Raw genomic sequence first — 16,370 nt, 5'->3', positions numbered from 1 at the left:
GTCCCGAAGTCCTCACTCTCACACACTGCCCTTTGAGGTTTTTTGCCTGAAAAAGGCTTACAGATTTCAGGGAATGTGGCCTCTGGTGTTTCCCAGCCGCTGGGGTGTTTCTCAGGAATGAGGGGCGAGCCCGTGCTCTCATGATGGTGCATCATCCCTGCTGAAATGACAGAGCCTAATTTTAATAAAGGAGCCGTAAGCGTCTCAAAGTCCACAAAGAGCTGCATGGAGCCCGGCCTGTGAACTTGGTTAATGATTCTATCGGCGCGCAACGAGGGGAGAGCCTCAACTGCAGGGTTAAGACTGGGCTGAGCGGAGTAGCGGACGAAGGAAGGAAAAGAGGGATCTGGAGCCTCCCCTTCTGCAGCAGGAAATCTGGGCAGCAGCAATCAGGCGTGGAAGCTGCACAGTGCTTCATTGCAGGGAGGCTCTTCAGTCTTTGGCCAGGGCTGAACCCTAATTCGCCCCCTTTTTCTGCCAAGGGGCCTAGACCCCAGCCCCAGAGGGAGGGTTACTGACCCAGGCCTGGATCTCCACCAGCAGCCCTGGGGACCTAGGAGGGCTGCAGGGCCCAGATCCAGGCCAGGCCAAAAAACCGAGGAGTCCAGTGGCACCTTAAAGACGAAACAGGTTTATTTGGGCAGAAGCTTCTGTGGGTAAAAAACCCACTTCTTCAGCCACTCCTTCAGATGCATCCATCTGAAGAAGTGGGTTTTTTACCCACAGAAGCTTCTGCCCAAATAAATCTGGTTCGTCTTTAAGGTGCCACCGGATGCCTGGGTTTTGCGGACACAGACTAACACGGCTCCCCCCATACGTGATGCCAGGCCAGTGGCCTGATTATTCCCCAGTCCCCCCTCCCGTCCCTCCCCGCAGCTGCTCCGCCTCCTTCTGCCCCCGTCCCCCGCCGCGCCCCGCCTCGCGGTGGCTGCCCCAAGGCGGTGTCTCCAGCGGATCCTCCCCCCGGGGTTGAGTCCTGGCCGCTGGCCCGCCCCCGAGCGCACCCTGCGCCGCGCAGCCGGCTGGAAATGCGCGCAGGCATGCTGGCTCTGCTGGGGCTGCTGGCGGCGGCGGCCACCCTGCTCCCCTGCCTTTGCAGCGCCGCGGCGGTCAGCGCGGAAGGTAGGTGGGCGCGGGGGTCCCGGCCCGGGGGTCCCGGCCGGGGAGCGGAGGGACGGAGCCGGGCGCGCTGCGGGGCTTTGCTCCGGCCGGGTCCGGCTGCGGCGCTGGGTGCGCCCCGGGCGGACGGAGCCGCTTTCACGTCTGTCTCCGGGCGCTGGGTCCCCGGCCCGCCGGCGGGCCCGGCTGCGGGGGGCGGGGGTCCCCGGGGCTGAGCCGGGTTCGGTTCGTTTCCCTGCGGTCAGTGGGCCCCGCGGGTCACAGCCGGTCAGGGGAGCCCGGCGCTGCGCAGCGCTGAACAGGGCTCTGGGCTTGGGAGCCGGGGACCTGCCCTTAGGACGGGGGGATCCCAGGCACCGCTACGGGCTGGGGACCCGCTGGCGGAGCGGCAGTTCTGCAGAAAAGGACCTGGGGTGACAGTGGACGAGAAGCTGGATAGGAGTCAGCAGTGTGCCCTTGTTGCCAAGAAGGCTGATGGCATTTTGGGATGCTTTAGTAGGGGCATTGCCAGCAGATTGGGGGAAGAGATTATTCCCCTCTATTCAGCACTGGGGAGGCCACATCTGGAGTACTGCGTCCAGTTTTGGGCCCCCCCACTCCCGAAGGGATGTGGACAAATTGGAGAGAGTCCAGCAGAGGGCAATGAAAATGATTACGGGGCTGGGGCGTATGACTTATGAGGAGAGGCTGAGGGAAGTGGATTTATTTAGTCTGCAGAAGAGTGCAGGGGGGGATTTGATAGCAGCCTTCAACTACCAGAAGGGGGGTTCCAGAGAGGATGGAGCTGGGCTGTTCTCAGGGGTGGCAGATGACAGAACAAGGAGCAATGGTCTCAAGTTGCAGGGGGGAGGTCTAGGTTGGATATTAGGAAACACGATTTCACGGGGAAGGGGGTGAAGCGCTGGAATGGGTTCCCTAGGGAGGTGGTGGAATCTCCTTCCTTAGAGGTTTTTAAGGTCAGGCTTGACAGAGCCCTGGCTGGGATGATTTAGCTGCGGTTGGTCCTGCTTTGAGCAGGGGCTTGGACTAGATGACCTGCTGAGGTCCCTTCCAACCCTGATCTTCTATGATTCTGTGACCTCGCCTGCTAGTCTCATGGCAAACCCACCATTCAAACCCTGTTCAGTCTTCGATGAGAGATACAGAAAAAGAGGAAAAGCCGTTAAAGGATTTGAAATGTAAAGTGTTAATTTTAACAACATCCCTTGTTCCCGTTCACTGTAACTGCAGAGAGTTTTGGTGTGGAAACGCCCCTGGTTTGACACTGGGTTTGAGGGTATTAAAGAGGGTAACTGTCCTTTTAGGAAAAAGAGATGAACTTAGTTGAGCTGGGTTGGAGCTGCTGCTGCTGCTGCTAAAGTCTGATCCACCCTCCCCTCCCCTTAAAGACAAGACAAGCCCCCCCGCCGCACGGAGAGAGAACAGAGCCGCACAGCTAGAAAATGCAGCTTCTGGCTTTGGAGATGACTTTTCTTTGCTTCCTCGCTGCTGGAAAAACAAGAGGCCCAGCACACGGTCTCATCAGCCGCCCCGAGACCTGGCAAACTTGTACCCGCATCAGGCTGTTTAAGGCCCTGCTTTCTGCTCCTTTCTTCTCATGGGCTCAGAGCAATGTTGCAAATGCTGCAGGCTTGGCCAGCTGAGCCAGAGCCTTATTAAACAGAAAGCAGCAGGAGAGAGAGGTTGGGGAAAGAGGAAATAGGGAGGAAGGCAAAGGCCACCCAAGGGAAGGGTGACAGCAGGAACCCCAGTCGCCCATTCCAGGTGTAGTTGCTGCCACCCCTGACTTCAGCTAATGTCACCTGGGCCACTGTAGGGAGACAGGATACTGGGCGAGTGGGATCATTGGTCTGACCCGCTCTGGCCATTCTCAGGTTCTTCTCCTGGAGTCCCAGGAGACAGTGGGAGCCTGATGGTGGAGCTGACTCCTTCCAGTCCACTCACCCTCCATGGTTTGATCTCCCTGCAAAATCTCCGTTTCCAAGGACCCCTAACAGGGGTGAAATAGCCCATCCCCCTCATTACTGTGTTCACCAAGTCAGCCTCATTTCCGACACACCAGTTTGGATCCGTTCCTTCCCGATTCCATTCTTCTTTTGTTCACCAGTCACAATGTCAGCGAAGCCTCTGAGTCGTATCAGCGACCTCTGCTCTGCCAGTAACTTTTGCTGACTGTTATAAACAATTTCAATTTCAACAATTTCAATAAGAGGCTGAGTTGGACAACTTAGTTCACAGACATCTGCTCGACAGCTCTTGTTTACTGAAGGGTACAGGTGCTGGAACTAGGGGTGCTGCAGCACCCCATGGCTTGAAGTGGTTTTCATTATATAAAGGGTTTACGGTTTGGTTCAATGGTTCTCCGCACTCCCACCATACAAATTGTTCCAGCCCCCTGGCTGAAAGGTGGTATTTTCTGTCGATATTAGGCTCTGTAAACACTGTAAATCCTGAATGCAAAATCACTTTAAGCCCCAGCGTGTCTTTTTAAACACCAGGTTTTGTTTTAAAACAAAATCAGATCAAATGCAGGTGGGGGTGCGGAGGGGAGCGGGCAACATCCTTCTTCTAACTTTCAGTTAAAGTGGAAATTGATGTTACCTAATGGAGACAAACCGTTTCTTTAAGCTACACTAATATGTAACATTTTGGTTAGAAATAGGCAAAGATTGGTGAGGCTGTTATCCTAAACGAGTACAGTAGTTTATTGAAAATTCAAGTTTAGTTTAATTTTTTTTCACTTGATAATGTTTATTATGGTAGTAGGGAGGGACCACCCAAGAGCAGGGCCACATTGTGCCGGGGGCTGTACAAACACAGAATAACAGACAGGCGTTTCATGTACTTCAATGCTTGTTTCTTTATTTCTCTTTCCAGAGGAATTTCACTTTAAGTCCTGGATGCTGCAGGTAAAACTTCTTCTTTTCAAAGGGTTCAGAAGCCAAATGAACTGTCATGGGTTTGCTCCCCTCAGCAGATGTTCAGAATGGTCAGTCAGTGAAATAAACTTCTGCAAATGGAGAAAACAGACTAGTTTCATTATTGTTGTTCAGCCATTTTGCACTGCAAGGGACTTCCTGGAAGGGGATTTTCCATGCTGGCAAGTGACCAGTTGCCAGGGACTCAGCCAAGGCTAAGTCTGGAGAAATAAAAGCTCACAATAATACTCATGCATAACTCAAATTACAAGGTGCCTCCTGCCAAGATATTTCAGATGCGGTACAGTTACATTAAACAGCGTAAAACAGCTCACAGCAAACTCCCTGCATGCACCCCAACTCCCTTTCTCCTCCACTGAGCATGAGGATATCTCTTCTCACACCGGTCCTCGTGGTTTTGTATGGTGGACTCCGCTCCCATTCTCCACCCCCAACCCCTCTGGGATCCGGGAGCAGTGTGTGATGGGAAATGCCCTGGCTATGTAGCTACATGTGTTTTTTAGAGGAAAATCTCTACCTAGTCGTGATATGCACTGTGTGTATTTTCACTTCTGTATTCTGCACCTGCCATTGACTTCTTTTGTGTCTTTCATCTTTAGAACAACAGGAAGTACAGTCTGGAGGAGTATTACCAAAGGCTGCAGATCTTTGTCACCAATAAGAGACGAATCGACAAACACAATGCTGGGAATCACACGTTTGAAAGTATGAGTTTATGCTCTTTAATTTCATTTCCTAATTCTCTCTTTTTATCTGGAGTGATGTTTTTGGTTTAGCTCTTTGATTAATAAAACTTCTTCTTCTTTTTAGTGGGTCTGAACCAATTTTCAGACATGACATTCACAGAATTTAGAAAAAAATATCTCTGGAGTGAACCTCAGGTAAATGTATTTGTTTAGTTTCGGCAGAGTTTTTGCTGACTTACAAGTACATGGCTCCTGTGGCCATGTTACCCGGGTTAGGGTCCCCTGGACACTTTTATACACCTCAGCTTTATTTTGTTCTGCCTCTAGTTATGGCTTTTAATGCCTACAGAATTGTATTTTTCTTGGGAAGTCAGTGGGACTGATCTTGTGGTATGCTGAGCCCCAGGATTTCAGTTAACTTTGAGGGTTGGATCGAGTCCCTGACGAGCACCCACAACTTCCATTGGCTCCACTGGGTGCTATGGGGGCTCAGCGCTTCCCAGGATTAGGCCCAACATAAATATTTTTCAAATCCACTCTGCAAACAATGCTGGCATGGTGAATCTAGCCATAAGGGCTGGTACATGGAGCCCCAGAGTATGGGCTCGTGACGTGATAGCTGGTACCACCTCGGCCGCAGGAAGATTAATTTCCCTGCAGGCTGCCATCTTAGAATCATAGACTATCAGGGTTGGAAGGGACCTCAGGAGGTCATCTAGTCCAACCCCCTGCTCAAAGCAGGACCAATCCCCAATTTTTGCCCCAGATCCCTAAATCTGATGTTCCATAAGACACAGCTATCCGCTCATCAGAACGCTCTCCTGTTGGTTGTAGAACTGCTCGGCCACAAAAGGGAATTTCCTGGCCAGCTCCGGGCCGTGTCCCTCCGCTATCGACTGGAGGAAAAAAGGAAACTATGTGACCCCAGTGAAGAACCAGGTAGGCAAAGTCTGTCAGCTCCACCACGCTCCGAATGGTTCTCTGGCACGTCGCTGCCTTCGCACGTTCTGGACCAGTGGGAGAGAGGGAGAAGCTGGGGATAAAGCCACAAGGGCAAGTCTCGGACATCCCCCAGCCCAGCTGGGAGCACAGCGGGTATCCTGGGGTCTGTACCGTTCCCAAGGGGAGAATCAGGGCTTACGGGAGCCCCTCCATAGGGCTAGGGGGAGCATGGGCAGGCAGAGAGGTTGGGCTGGGGAACAACTGCTCTTTATGATCCTATAGGAAAAATCCCCCAAGAGCGAGTGAGGCGCCTGTCAGCCCCCCAGAATCCCACGGCGTGCTAGCTGCACCCCACTGGAGGGACAGGGGAAGGTGCAGCCCAGGATCAGATGGAAAGGGAAAGCTAGGTGCTCCTAGGGAGAATGGCTTCCAGCACACAGCGGAGGGCCTGTGGGGTAGTGCCCATTCCCACAGGTCTGCACAGAACTCAGGGTAACCGTGAAGCTCCAGCCCCTATCCCTGATGGGATGGGGCATCTGGAGCTCATGAAGCTCCCCCTCCTCTGGGCTTTCCTGCGGGAAGGGATGATACAGCCCATAGCATTAGGAACCTGTTAACCTCCTGCTCCTGGTTCCCGACGTAGGGCGGATGCGGCAGCTGCTGGACCTTTTCCACCACTGGGTGTTTAGAGTCTGCAATTGCCATAGGAACAGGAAAGCTACTGTCACTGGTAAGTTTCAGAGTAACAGCCGTGTTAGTCTGTATTCGTAAAAAGAAAAAAGAAAAGGAGGACTTGTGGCACCTTAGAGACTAACCAGTTTATTTGAGCATGAGCTTTCGTGAGCTACAGCTCACTTCATCGGATGCATAGCATATTGTGGAAACTGCAGAAGACATTATATACACACAGAGACCATGAAACAAAACTTCCTCCCACCCCACTGTCCTGCTCGTAACAGCTTGCCGGGGATAGACCAGGAATGAAGCCTTAGAACTTTTAGTAAGTAATCTAGCTAGGTATGTGTTAGATTATGATTTCTTTAAATGGCTGAGAAAAGAATTGTGCTGAATAGAATAACTATTTCTGTCTGTGTATCTTTTTTATAACTTAAGGGTTTTGCCTAGAGGGGTTCTCTATGTTTTGAATCTAATTACCCTGTAAGGTATTTACCATCCTGATTTTACAGGGGGGATTTCTTATTTCTAATTCTATTTTTATTAAAAGTCTTCTTGTAAGAAAACTGAATGCTTTTTCATTGTTCTCAGATCCAGGGGTTTGGGTCTGTGGTCACCTATGCAAATTGGTGAGGCTTTTTATCCAACATTTCCCAGGAAAGGGAGGGTGCAAGTGTTGGGAGGATTGTTCATTGTTCTTAAGATCCAACCCCCCCCCCCCCCCCAAGACGTTCTGGTTAAACTTGGATTATTGCTGTGCACATTGTAAGATGAGCTATTGCCAGCAGGAGAGTGAGTTTGTGTGTGTGGTTTTTGGAGGGGGGTGTGTGTGTGTGGGGGGGGGTGGCGGTGGTGAGAAAACCTGGATTAGTGCTGGAAATGACCCACCTTGATTATCATGCGCATTATAAAGAGAGGTTTCAAAGAGGGATGGGCTATTACCAGCAGGAGAGTGAGTTTGTATGTGTGTCTGTGGGGGGGGGCGGGGGGAAGGGTGAGAAAACCTGGATTTGTGCTGGAAATGGCCCTCCCTTGATGATCACTTTAGATAAGCTGTTACGAGCAGGACAGTGGGGTGGGAGGAAGTTTTGTTTCATGGTCTCTGTGTGTATATAATGTCTTCTGCAGTTTCCACAATATGCTATGCATCCGATGAAGTGAGCTGTAGCTCACGAAAGCTCATGCTCAAATAAACTGGTTAGTCTCTAAGGTGCCACAAGTACTCCTTTTCTTTTTTCTTGTCACTGGTAAGAGGTTCTCCGTTTCAGTGCACCGCAGCCAGAGAGCCTGCCTAGCGCCTGGGGCACGTGCCCAGGCTGTGCAGAGCCCTCCGGGCGGCCCCAGCCCTCGAGCGTGCTGTCGATTCTAGTCCCCCGGCTGCTTCTCCTGAACGGCCAGGTCGTGCTCTCGTGCACACGACGGCAGCAAAATACAGACCGTGCGATGCAGACCACTCGGCCGCGCCATGTGAGCACAGCAAGGCAGCCGCGGGAGCAGCGGTGTGCAGCAGATCAGGGAGTCTGTCCCGCTCGAGACGTGTGGATTGCTGTCCTCACTGCAGCGTCTGAGCTCCAGGCTGGGGCAGTACAGTTCATCTGGGAAAGGGAAATGGGAACTGATGGGACCTGACCTTCAATCCCTGGCTCCTGGGAGTAGATCCCATTAGTTAATGGGACGTCTGAGTCATGTTCCCACAGTGCACCATGAGCCTGTGGAACTCAGTGCCACAATAAAACAGTGGATGAAGGAGAACCAGATGATATAATTTATCTATAGACTTTTAAAAGGCTTTTAATTATTGGGGCCAAGAGTGGAGCAGGATTCCAAAAGGGATGAGAGATTTGGATGGAAAACAGACTATCCAAAGCAGTTGCAACAAGTCTTGAAAATAAGCAAGAGCATGGGAAGGGCTCTAAACCATCCTGCTTTGGGCATGAGCCAACTATAGGGGCTGGGAGGAACATTCCCTGCTGGCCAGTTAGCCCATAGCTGCCTGCTGAGGGATTCCTTGCACCTTCCTGTGAAGGTGCTGGTGCTGGTCCCCATCAGTGACACAGGAGCAGACAGCACGGTCGCTGGCTCTGATCCAGTCTAGCAATCCCTGATCGCACTAGATGAACACCCATTGGTGTGCAGTAAGGAAAAAGCTTCAGGGTGATACTATCTGCCATGTATTTTGTATTTAAAATGACAGAGAGAGGAAGAGATTGCTCTTCTGGATATACACTGATTCAAAGTATTTCTCTAGGCAGAGCAACAACTGGTTGACTGTGCTCAGGACTTCAATAACCATGGATGCAGTGGGTATGTAGCGTAAGCTGGGACCTACTCGAGATAAGAGAACCTGGCAGTCATAGTTTACAACCTTCAAGACTTACTGGGGATCTTGAATTCCGACCTTTCTGGAATATGTGATGTGTGGAGTTTGTTGGGCTTCACCAAACGTTTCCCAACACTCGGGGTTTCTCCCTCCCACCGGCTGTTTGGCCACATCTCTAATATGACAGTTACTGGTGGCTGAACGCTGCAGGGGAAAGTGAGCAAGGTTTTGGCAGTTTCTCTGCGGCTGGATGACATTTGTCAGCGAGGCTCTGCGTTGAGCGTGAACCAGAAGGCCCCCCCAGACACCTCGGCCTTGCCTTCGGGAAACTCCACTGGCTTTCTTAAAGTGAAAGCTGCAGAAAATAAGCCCTTTTCAAATCCACTGCCTCCCCAGAGGTAAACGCGCCCTGAAGCGCACAAACACCTTCGTTGTACGAGACCATGTTCTGGCACCATCTCCGGGACATTCTCGACTCCTCCTCACCTGCCTTCTCATGGCCAGTCCTTGTCCTCCTGGAAACAAGTTGTCAGAGAATTGCTGCAGGGTGCTGAGTCCCGTCCCCACCTCCCCCGTGCCCCGTCACATTTCCTTTGTCAGTTTGCTCTGGCGGGGAAGGGACATGAGCAGCTCCTCGCTCAGGGCTGGGGATGTCCTTGCTAGCCTCTTCTTGTGCAGCACTGGCATCGCAGCCAAGAGCCTCCTGGCCACAGGCCCCCAGCAAAGGTCTTGCAGCCTGAGGGCCAAATTCACCCTGCCCCGGAGCTGAGCTGGCACCACACGGGGAGCGGGCTTGGGTGGCAAAGATGGTTTGGTGCCTCCTGAGTGTTGGAGCTGCTGGGGCCTGTTCTTCCCCCAGCACAGGTTACACTGAGGGGCTGCTTTCACTTACTTCTCTGTGGGCCGTTTGGCAGCCAGGGTCTAGGAACGGCCCAGCCATGTCTCCCTCCCCCACAAATATCCCTGATGTGCCTCCTGCACCAGGGTCCCCGATTGGGGGGGGACATAAGTCTGGAGTGGCTGATTCTGCAGCTGTTGGGGGCGCGTCTAATCCAGGGGAATTCCTTGTTCCTTCACCCCACCCAAGCTGTCCGCCAGGGACTTTAGGGCTCTGATGGGTCAGGCCCCGAGAGCCCTAGGAGGAGAGTGGTAGCTGGGATGTGAAGGGTGGGTGACATTTCCAGGTCCAGTGCTGTTAGCAGTGCAGGATGTGGCATCCCGCTGCCCGTACTCCGATCACAGTCCAGACGCTTTATGGCTAATCCTTGAGAGAAAGCACATGGACTGATTTTTGCAGAAGATACAATGTTCTTGCCCTAATGAACTCACCGTTTTGCTGTGGTGTTTTTCAGGGGCCTGCCAAGCCAAGCTTTTGAGTACATCCTGTATAACAAAGGGCTCCAAGGAGAGGATACGTATCCTTACAAGGCTCAGGTATTCTTACCATTGCAGCAGAAGCATATTCAAACGCTGGACGTGCTGGTGACGAACATGGGTTTAACGTTGATTCCTTTGTGTTTGCACAGAACGGCACCTGCAAGTTCCAGCCCGAAAAGGCTATCGCTTTTGTCAAAGATGTCGTCAATATCACCCTGGTCAGTTCCTCAGGCTTTGATTTAACAATCACTAATGAATGCACTGAGAGGCCCTGGGAATGGGGGGGCCAGTGCAGCATGCACATTCCGGCTGTTGCTTCTCAAACGAGGCTGGTCTGTTGAAGTATTTCAAGTGCGTATTCTTCCTTCTTCCTGTGCATCACCAGGTGCTAATTTCCTGGATGTACCTGGGTTCAGTTGATTTTTTGGCACCTAAGTTACTGCCTTCTGCTGAGAGGCCAGGGCACTTCTCTTGGTGCCATTGTTTCAGAAAGTTCATCATGACAATTCTGAGTCCCCGTCAGGCTGCCTGCATTCTTACCGATATTTGCCATAGAAGTGGATCAGGTCTGTGCACACTGACAAAGCTGTAGAACCTGGTTGTTAGTATTTCATAACAAGCCAACCTCTCTGCACGATTCTGCCTGCTGGACTGAAAATAACTTGTTTCCCTTATTTTTAAAAGCACTCTGTGCATGGTAGACAGCTCTCAGGTCCTGACTCAGAAAGTTTTTACAGCCGAACAGGCTAATCCAGAAGGGACAAGGGTTGCACCTACTACTTCCTTCTGCTCAAGTTTGTTTCTCTCCTCTCTGCCCCCACCTTTCATTCCCCATTATACAACTCACCTGTCGTGCCTGCAGCAAACTCCTGCTGCCTCCAGAGGGAAGTCATAAAGCACACTACAACCTCCGCAGACATGGAGTGTCCCATGGCCAACTCTTGCTGCTGGCAAATGAACTTGCCTAAAACAGACGGATCTGCTAGCAGCTCTTCGACAGGGTCGGTCTCCTATCTCCTGGCAGAAGGCTGGCCCCGTGGATGTTAGCAAGGCATGGCCTTGCCCTGCCTGGGGAGCCCAGCTTTGCTGCTCCCTGTGTGAACAGGGCTGAAGTGTCTGCCATCTGTGTGTGTTTCCTCATTTGCACAGAAGAGGAAGCGAGGTTTATCCACAACCCCAGCTTGGCCAGTCTGTCTTTCTGGGGTGTCTGTCCTGTAGTGACGCTGACCAAGAAGTAAATAACGCTTGGAATTGTCTCCTTCCAGTACGATGAGCTGGGCATGGTGGAAGCGGTGGGGAAGCATAATCCCGTTAGCTTCGCTTTTGAGGTGACTGATGACTTCTTGGGCTACAGAAAAGGCATTTACTCCAAGTGAGTATTTCTGAATGCAGAGGATGCTGCTAACCCATAGCAACGGAGTTGCTTTAACCATGTTCATTCCCCAGCTGGTTTCCCTTTGGGTTCCCGAGGAGAGTCATTCTCTGGCTGATTAGCATTTTTTAAAGACAAAGACAAGAAGAGTGGGAAGCTGCAGTTAATCTCTGAGTTCCCAGGAAGGTGAGACAGTAGCATAGAGTAACAAACCAGGGCCTGCAATGTACTTGAAACTTACAGTTAGGAGTAGAGCCAGTCAAAAGCCGCTGAAGATTGTTCACAAAACACTTTGAATTTTTGAAATGTGTTTGAAATGCTGTTGACCAGCTCCAAGGCTGAGCCTGTCCCTGAATGAGCTGCTGCATGCTTCAGACAATCCAGGGGAGGTTCAGTCTCTGGGAGAGGCCTGTGGGAGCTCAGCAGGTAATGTGTGACCTGTGAGATGTTTGCCTGCAAACTCCCATAACAAAGCTTGGGGAAATTCATTCCACTGCTTAAAGCCTGTGTGTTTGAGCTCTGTGCAGGGGAGTGTGGGGAAATCTGCCTTTGTCACGCCAGGCGAGGGTGTGGGGCAGCCTCGCTGGGGTGGCTCTTCCATCCCAGGGGCTGTAATAGCAGCTGTTGAACTGCACCTGGCCAGCCCGCACAGCTGCCTTCTGTGCTGTGGTGCTGAAGCTCAAGAGGAAGCTCTGCAGGCCAGATTTACAAACGTGTTTAGGCTCCAGAGATGCAGATAGACACTTAGTGCAATTTACAAAAGCACCTAAGCAGGTTAGGTGCCCAGTGATTTCTAATGGGAATTAGGTGCCTACCTCACATAAGGTGCTTTTGAAAATCCCGTTAGTTGCCTACCTGCATCCTGAGGCACCTGAACTCCTGTGTAAATCTGTACCTACCAGAAAAGAGGCAACGGGAGAAGTGTGGGTTTGAGGATGGGAACTGATCGGGTATAAAAATGGCTCAGGAGAGCAGTGTGTCCACTCCACAGCCAAGGTGAGTAGCTGCAGAAGAGGCAGATGATTAGATTTCGGAGAGGCGGATTAATTCCTATTCCTGTGTTTATGGGGGCAGCGTGGGAGAGAGCTTGAAGGCGCTCGTTTGAGAATGTACCAAGTGGGTGATGGAGGCTGGCAGCAGGGGCTGATCAGAGGGGGGCATCGACAGCTTGACAGTGAATGAGAGATGACTGGTCAGGTGGGGATAGGCCACGAGGGGCTTTGAAAGTGAATACAGGCAGCTCGTGTTTGATACCATACAGAAGGGTGGGGGAGGTGTCTGTGGAGGGATGCAAAGATGGGGTGACATGGGCCAAGTGACAAGTTGGAAAGAAGATCTTTGCAGCAGCGTTCTGAGTGGGTGTGAACAGGGAAAGGTCACATTTGTCAAGGCCGGAGAAGAAGACACTGTGGTAATGGAAGTGAGAGGATGAGAATCTGGACACGAGTTTTTTGCTGTGTGGCTGAATAGGAAAGGCCATACCTTAGAGACGTTACGCAGAAAGAATCTGCAAGACTTGACACAGCCTGGATGTGAGGTCCTAGAGAGAGGGCTGAGTCGAAGCTGATGCCCAGGTGATGAGCCTGAGGAGCAGGTAGTATTGTGGTGTTCACCGCAGGGGTTGAGAAAGGAGCTTGGCGTGTGGGTGGAGATTAAGAGCCTTGTTTGAGCCATGTGGAACTTGCGCTGATGGCTAGACAGCCACGAGAAGGTGTTGGAGAGACAGGCCGAGATTTTAGCTTGGACAGGAGGAGACTGGTCTGGTGTAGAAAGATAAATCTGTCTGTCAATACAGTGATGGTAACAGAATCTGTGTTTGTGGCTGAGATGCACAGAGATACGGTGTAGAGGGGAAGTGAAGTAAGGGGATCGGGTTCCCCTCATGAGTAAGCAGAGACGTGGTAAACAGATATAAAATAACAAATGCTGAGAGAAGGTCGATCGGGGCTTCTGGTCTCATAACACAAGCACAAGGGGACATGCAATTAAATTGAAAAGTGGGAAATTCAAAACCAATGAAAGGAAATACTTCTTCACACAACACATAATTAGACCATGGATCTCATTGCCACAGAAAGCCATTGAGGTGAAGAATTTAGGAAGATTCAAGAAGGGGCTGGACGTTTATTTGAATAACTAGAATATCCAGAGTAATGGTTAATCCTAATACACATTTTGGCAGGGATATTAAACCTCATGCCTCACAGTTTAAGCCAACCTCTGAGTAGCAGAGACCAGGGTGTGGGGCAGATTGTCCCACATCTGCTACTGTGGGGTTCTTTCCCTTTCGCCCAGAGTGTCTGGTTCTAGCCACTGCCAGGGACAGGATATGGGATGCGATGGGCCGTGGATCTGATCCAACCTAGCAGTTCCTGTGTGTGTTTGAGAGGTGCACGTATTTGGATTATAATGGCTCTGTGATCTATACTCACCCTCTTCCCGCCCTCTGGGCCCGTGATTTATGAATCCACACCAACCATTCGTCAGTGCCTGCATTTCAAAAACTTCTTTAGACGCAGTTGTCCAAATAATCTGGGACCCCTCCCCTGCTGGGACGCTCCCCCCGGGGGTTGGAGCTCTCCTGCAGTCACGGGTTTCCATAAAACTGGAAAATGAACTACAGTGCTCCAGTGGAAATGGCCTTCAGTCTAGAAACATGGGCTGAATGACCCTGCTGCCTAGGCTGTGCGAAGTGTTCAGAACAGAAATCAATACGTTAATTTTAACTGTTAAAATCCTGCTTGGTGAAATCCTCTGGCACTTCGTGCTGAACACGTCCCCGAATGCACCGTCCCGCCGCGTGTGGTCCAGGCTACCGAAGAGCAAAGTTCAGTGGAGTGGAAACGAAGATGCGAGTGAAGTTGCTGCATGTCGTTAGTCTGTTTTCCTTTAAGAAACTGGTTGTGTTAAAGGGCCAACGTGTCCCGCGTGTGGGGCATGGGAGCTCGTGCAGTATTCTCATAGCAGTGGGTTAGAGTGGTCCATTCCCTTTAAAATAACAGCTATGCAGTGTCAGCCAAGATCCTGCAGACGCACTGGTAGGTAGCATCGCTCACAGCTCCAGTCCCATTGAATAACTGTACTGCGTGCATAAGGGTTTGCAGGATCAGGCCCTGGAACTTGAAGGCTGAGCAAATGGTTACAGCTAAGACCTTTCACTTTGCACCCCAAAATTCATGTGCTAATTTCCTCCATTGTAGTTCAGTCTTGTGAGTAATCCTGTTGATGTGAATTGCCTCTTTCGACTGAATAATGCTTAGTGCTTTTATGGCCTTTTATATCATTAGAGTACAGTGACTAATTAATGACAAAATAGGTTTTCATATAATAAATGTGCTTTATTTTTGCCTTTTGTTTGCAGCCCAAAGTGTGATAAGACTCCAGACAAAGTGAACCATGCAGTTCTGGCTGTGGGTTATGGAGAAGAAAATGGAACTCCCTATTGGATCGTTAAAAACTCCTGGGGCCCATTCTGGGGCATGGATGGGTAAGGAGCTTCTGGCTGACGTCCACCACAGCTGGACACGCTATGGCCTAACTGAACCTAATCAAGAACCTCGCATGCCAGTGTGCCTATAGAGCACCAACAGGTTCTAAGCGACTGGTGATCAACTAGTGAGCAGCCAGGCTTTCTGCAAAGAAGCTAGTGCAATGGCTGAGGATGTTAGCACCTTAAAACTGCTCAGTGTGACTGGTCAGATCAGCATCCAAATATTACAAACAAAGCCCTTTTGTAGCCACAGTACAGTCAGGCAGGGCATTTCTGTGAGAGGCTCAGGCTGTGTTGAAAAGTTTTCTTAACATTCGTCATAACAGCCCTTCCTCATACAGGGGAAACTTATCCTGGGACACTTCCTGGCCCCCGTGTTGCTGCTTCACACTGGCGTGCGGCACAAAGTAGCCACAAGCCTGGCTTACTTGCAGGGGTGCTGGAACGAAGGGTTCTGGGGGTGCAGCAGCACCCCTGGCTTGAAGTAACAATAACAACTAAATATATGATTTCCCGCTTGCCTGGCTACATGAGGAATTCTCCCTGCGGTGGTGTAGCCAGCTCTCTAGGACTCCCCTGCATCCCATGACAAGAAGGTCAAGGGCAGGTGAGAACAGGGCTTGGCTGGTAGGCCCTTGCCCATGCAGCAGTCCAGCCACTCACATTGCTAGCGGATACAATTTAGAGCAGCCCCAAGGATGAAAGTAAAATTTTGCAGGATTGGGCACTAACTTGGCTAGTTTATGAAAGTGACTCTGCCAATGAATTCCATTGCCTGGTGCAATCCCATTATTTGCAAAAACAAAAGACTCTGACGTACATCAACTCCTTGCACTGATAGGAGAAGGGAATTTACTTACTTTGTGCCGAATGATGCCGATCTGAACCATAGGTGACATGGTAACCTCATGCCAGGTCAGTTGTGTCTTGTGCTGCTGGAGGGGAGTAATGGGGAATGCTCACTAATCTGTGTTTATTTCTCCCTTTAGCTACTTCTATATTGAACGTGGCAAGAATATGTGTGGTCTCGCTGCGTGTGCATCTTATCCAATTCCTCAGATCTAAGGTGGGGTCAATGGCTGGGAAGAGTGGCCAAGGAAAGCAACCGATCTACTGTGTAAGCATCTCCTAAACACCAAAGTTCAGTATGTCAGAAAAATGAGAGATGGTAAAGGCCCACTAAGGTCCTGATCCTGCAAAGAGCTCCACACAGGCAGACTCCTGCATTTGTGGAGAGCTCATTGCAGGAGACAGACCTAAGTCACCTCTTCCTCTCCTACTCCAAATACATGTGTGTTTCTCTGTAGCAGCAGTTCTCAAACTGGAGTCCTTCAGGGGGTCCACGAGTCATGTCAGGGCCGCTGGCCCGCTGATCAACTCCTCCCCTCCCTCCCAGTGCCTCCTGCATGCAGCGGAATAGGTGCACTCGGGGGAGGGGGCGGAAAGAGGA

General features: G+C 51.0%; 1 protein-coding gene across 1 annotated transcript; it reads left to right on the top strand.

Annotated features, from left to right (window-relative positions):
• The first annotated feature begins 944 nt into the window (after nt 1–944).
• On the top strand, nt 945–16,370 carry CTSH (cathepsin H). Its single transcript, XM_074966681.1, has 12 exons — nt 945–1,122; nt 3,997–4,028; nt 4,658–4,763; nt 4,869–4,939; nt 5,579–5,683; nt 6,330–6,416; nt 8,610–8,665; nt 10,034–10,115; nt 10,208–10,276; nt 11,324–11,430; nt 14,792–14,917; nt 15,910–16,370. The coding sequence occupies exons 1-12, from the start codon at nt 1,029–1,031 to the stop codon at nt 15,983–15,985; spliced, it is 1,011 nt and encodes a 336-aa protein (XP_074822782.1). The 5' UTR covers nt 945–1,028; the 3' UTR covers nt 15,986–16,370.

Source organism: Natator depressus, chromosome 10 (genome assembly GCF_965152275.1).
Source record: "Natator depressus isolate rNatDep1 chromosome 10, rNatDep2.hap1, whole genome shotgun sequence".
Taxonomy (NCBI): Eukaryota; Metazoa; Chordata; order Testudines; family Cheloniidae; genus Natator; species Natator depressus.
The sequence above is the reverse complement of the archived record's forward strand: the minus strand, read 5'-3'. Positions and strand labels throughout refer to the sequence as shown.

Coding starts and splice junctions, on each gene's coding strand:
- CTSH (XM_074966681.1), top strand. CDS start 1,029: ATGCGCGCAGGCATGCTGGCTCTGCTGGGGCTGCTGGCGGCGGCGGCC. Junction 4,029..4,657: donor TTAAGTCCTGGATGCTGCAG/GTAAAACTTCTT, acceptor TTTCATCTTTAG/AACAACAGGAAGTACAGTCT. Junction 10,116..10,207: donor CGTATCCTTACAAGGCTCAG/GTATTCTTACCA, acceptor GTGTTTGCACAG/AACGGCACCTGCAAGTTCCA.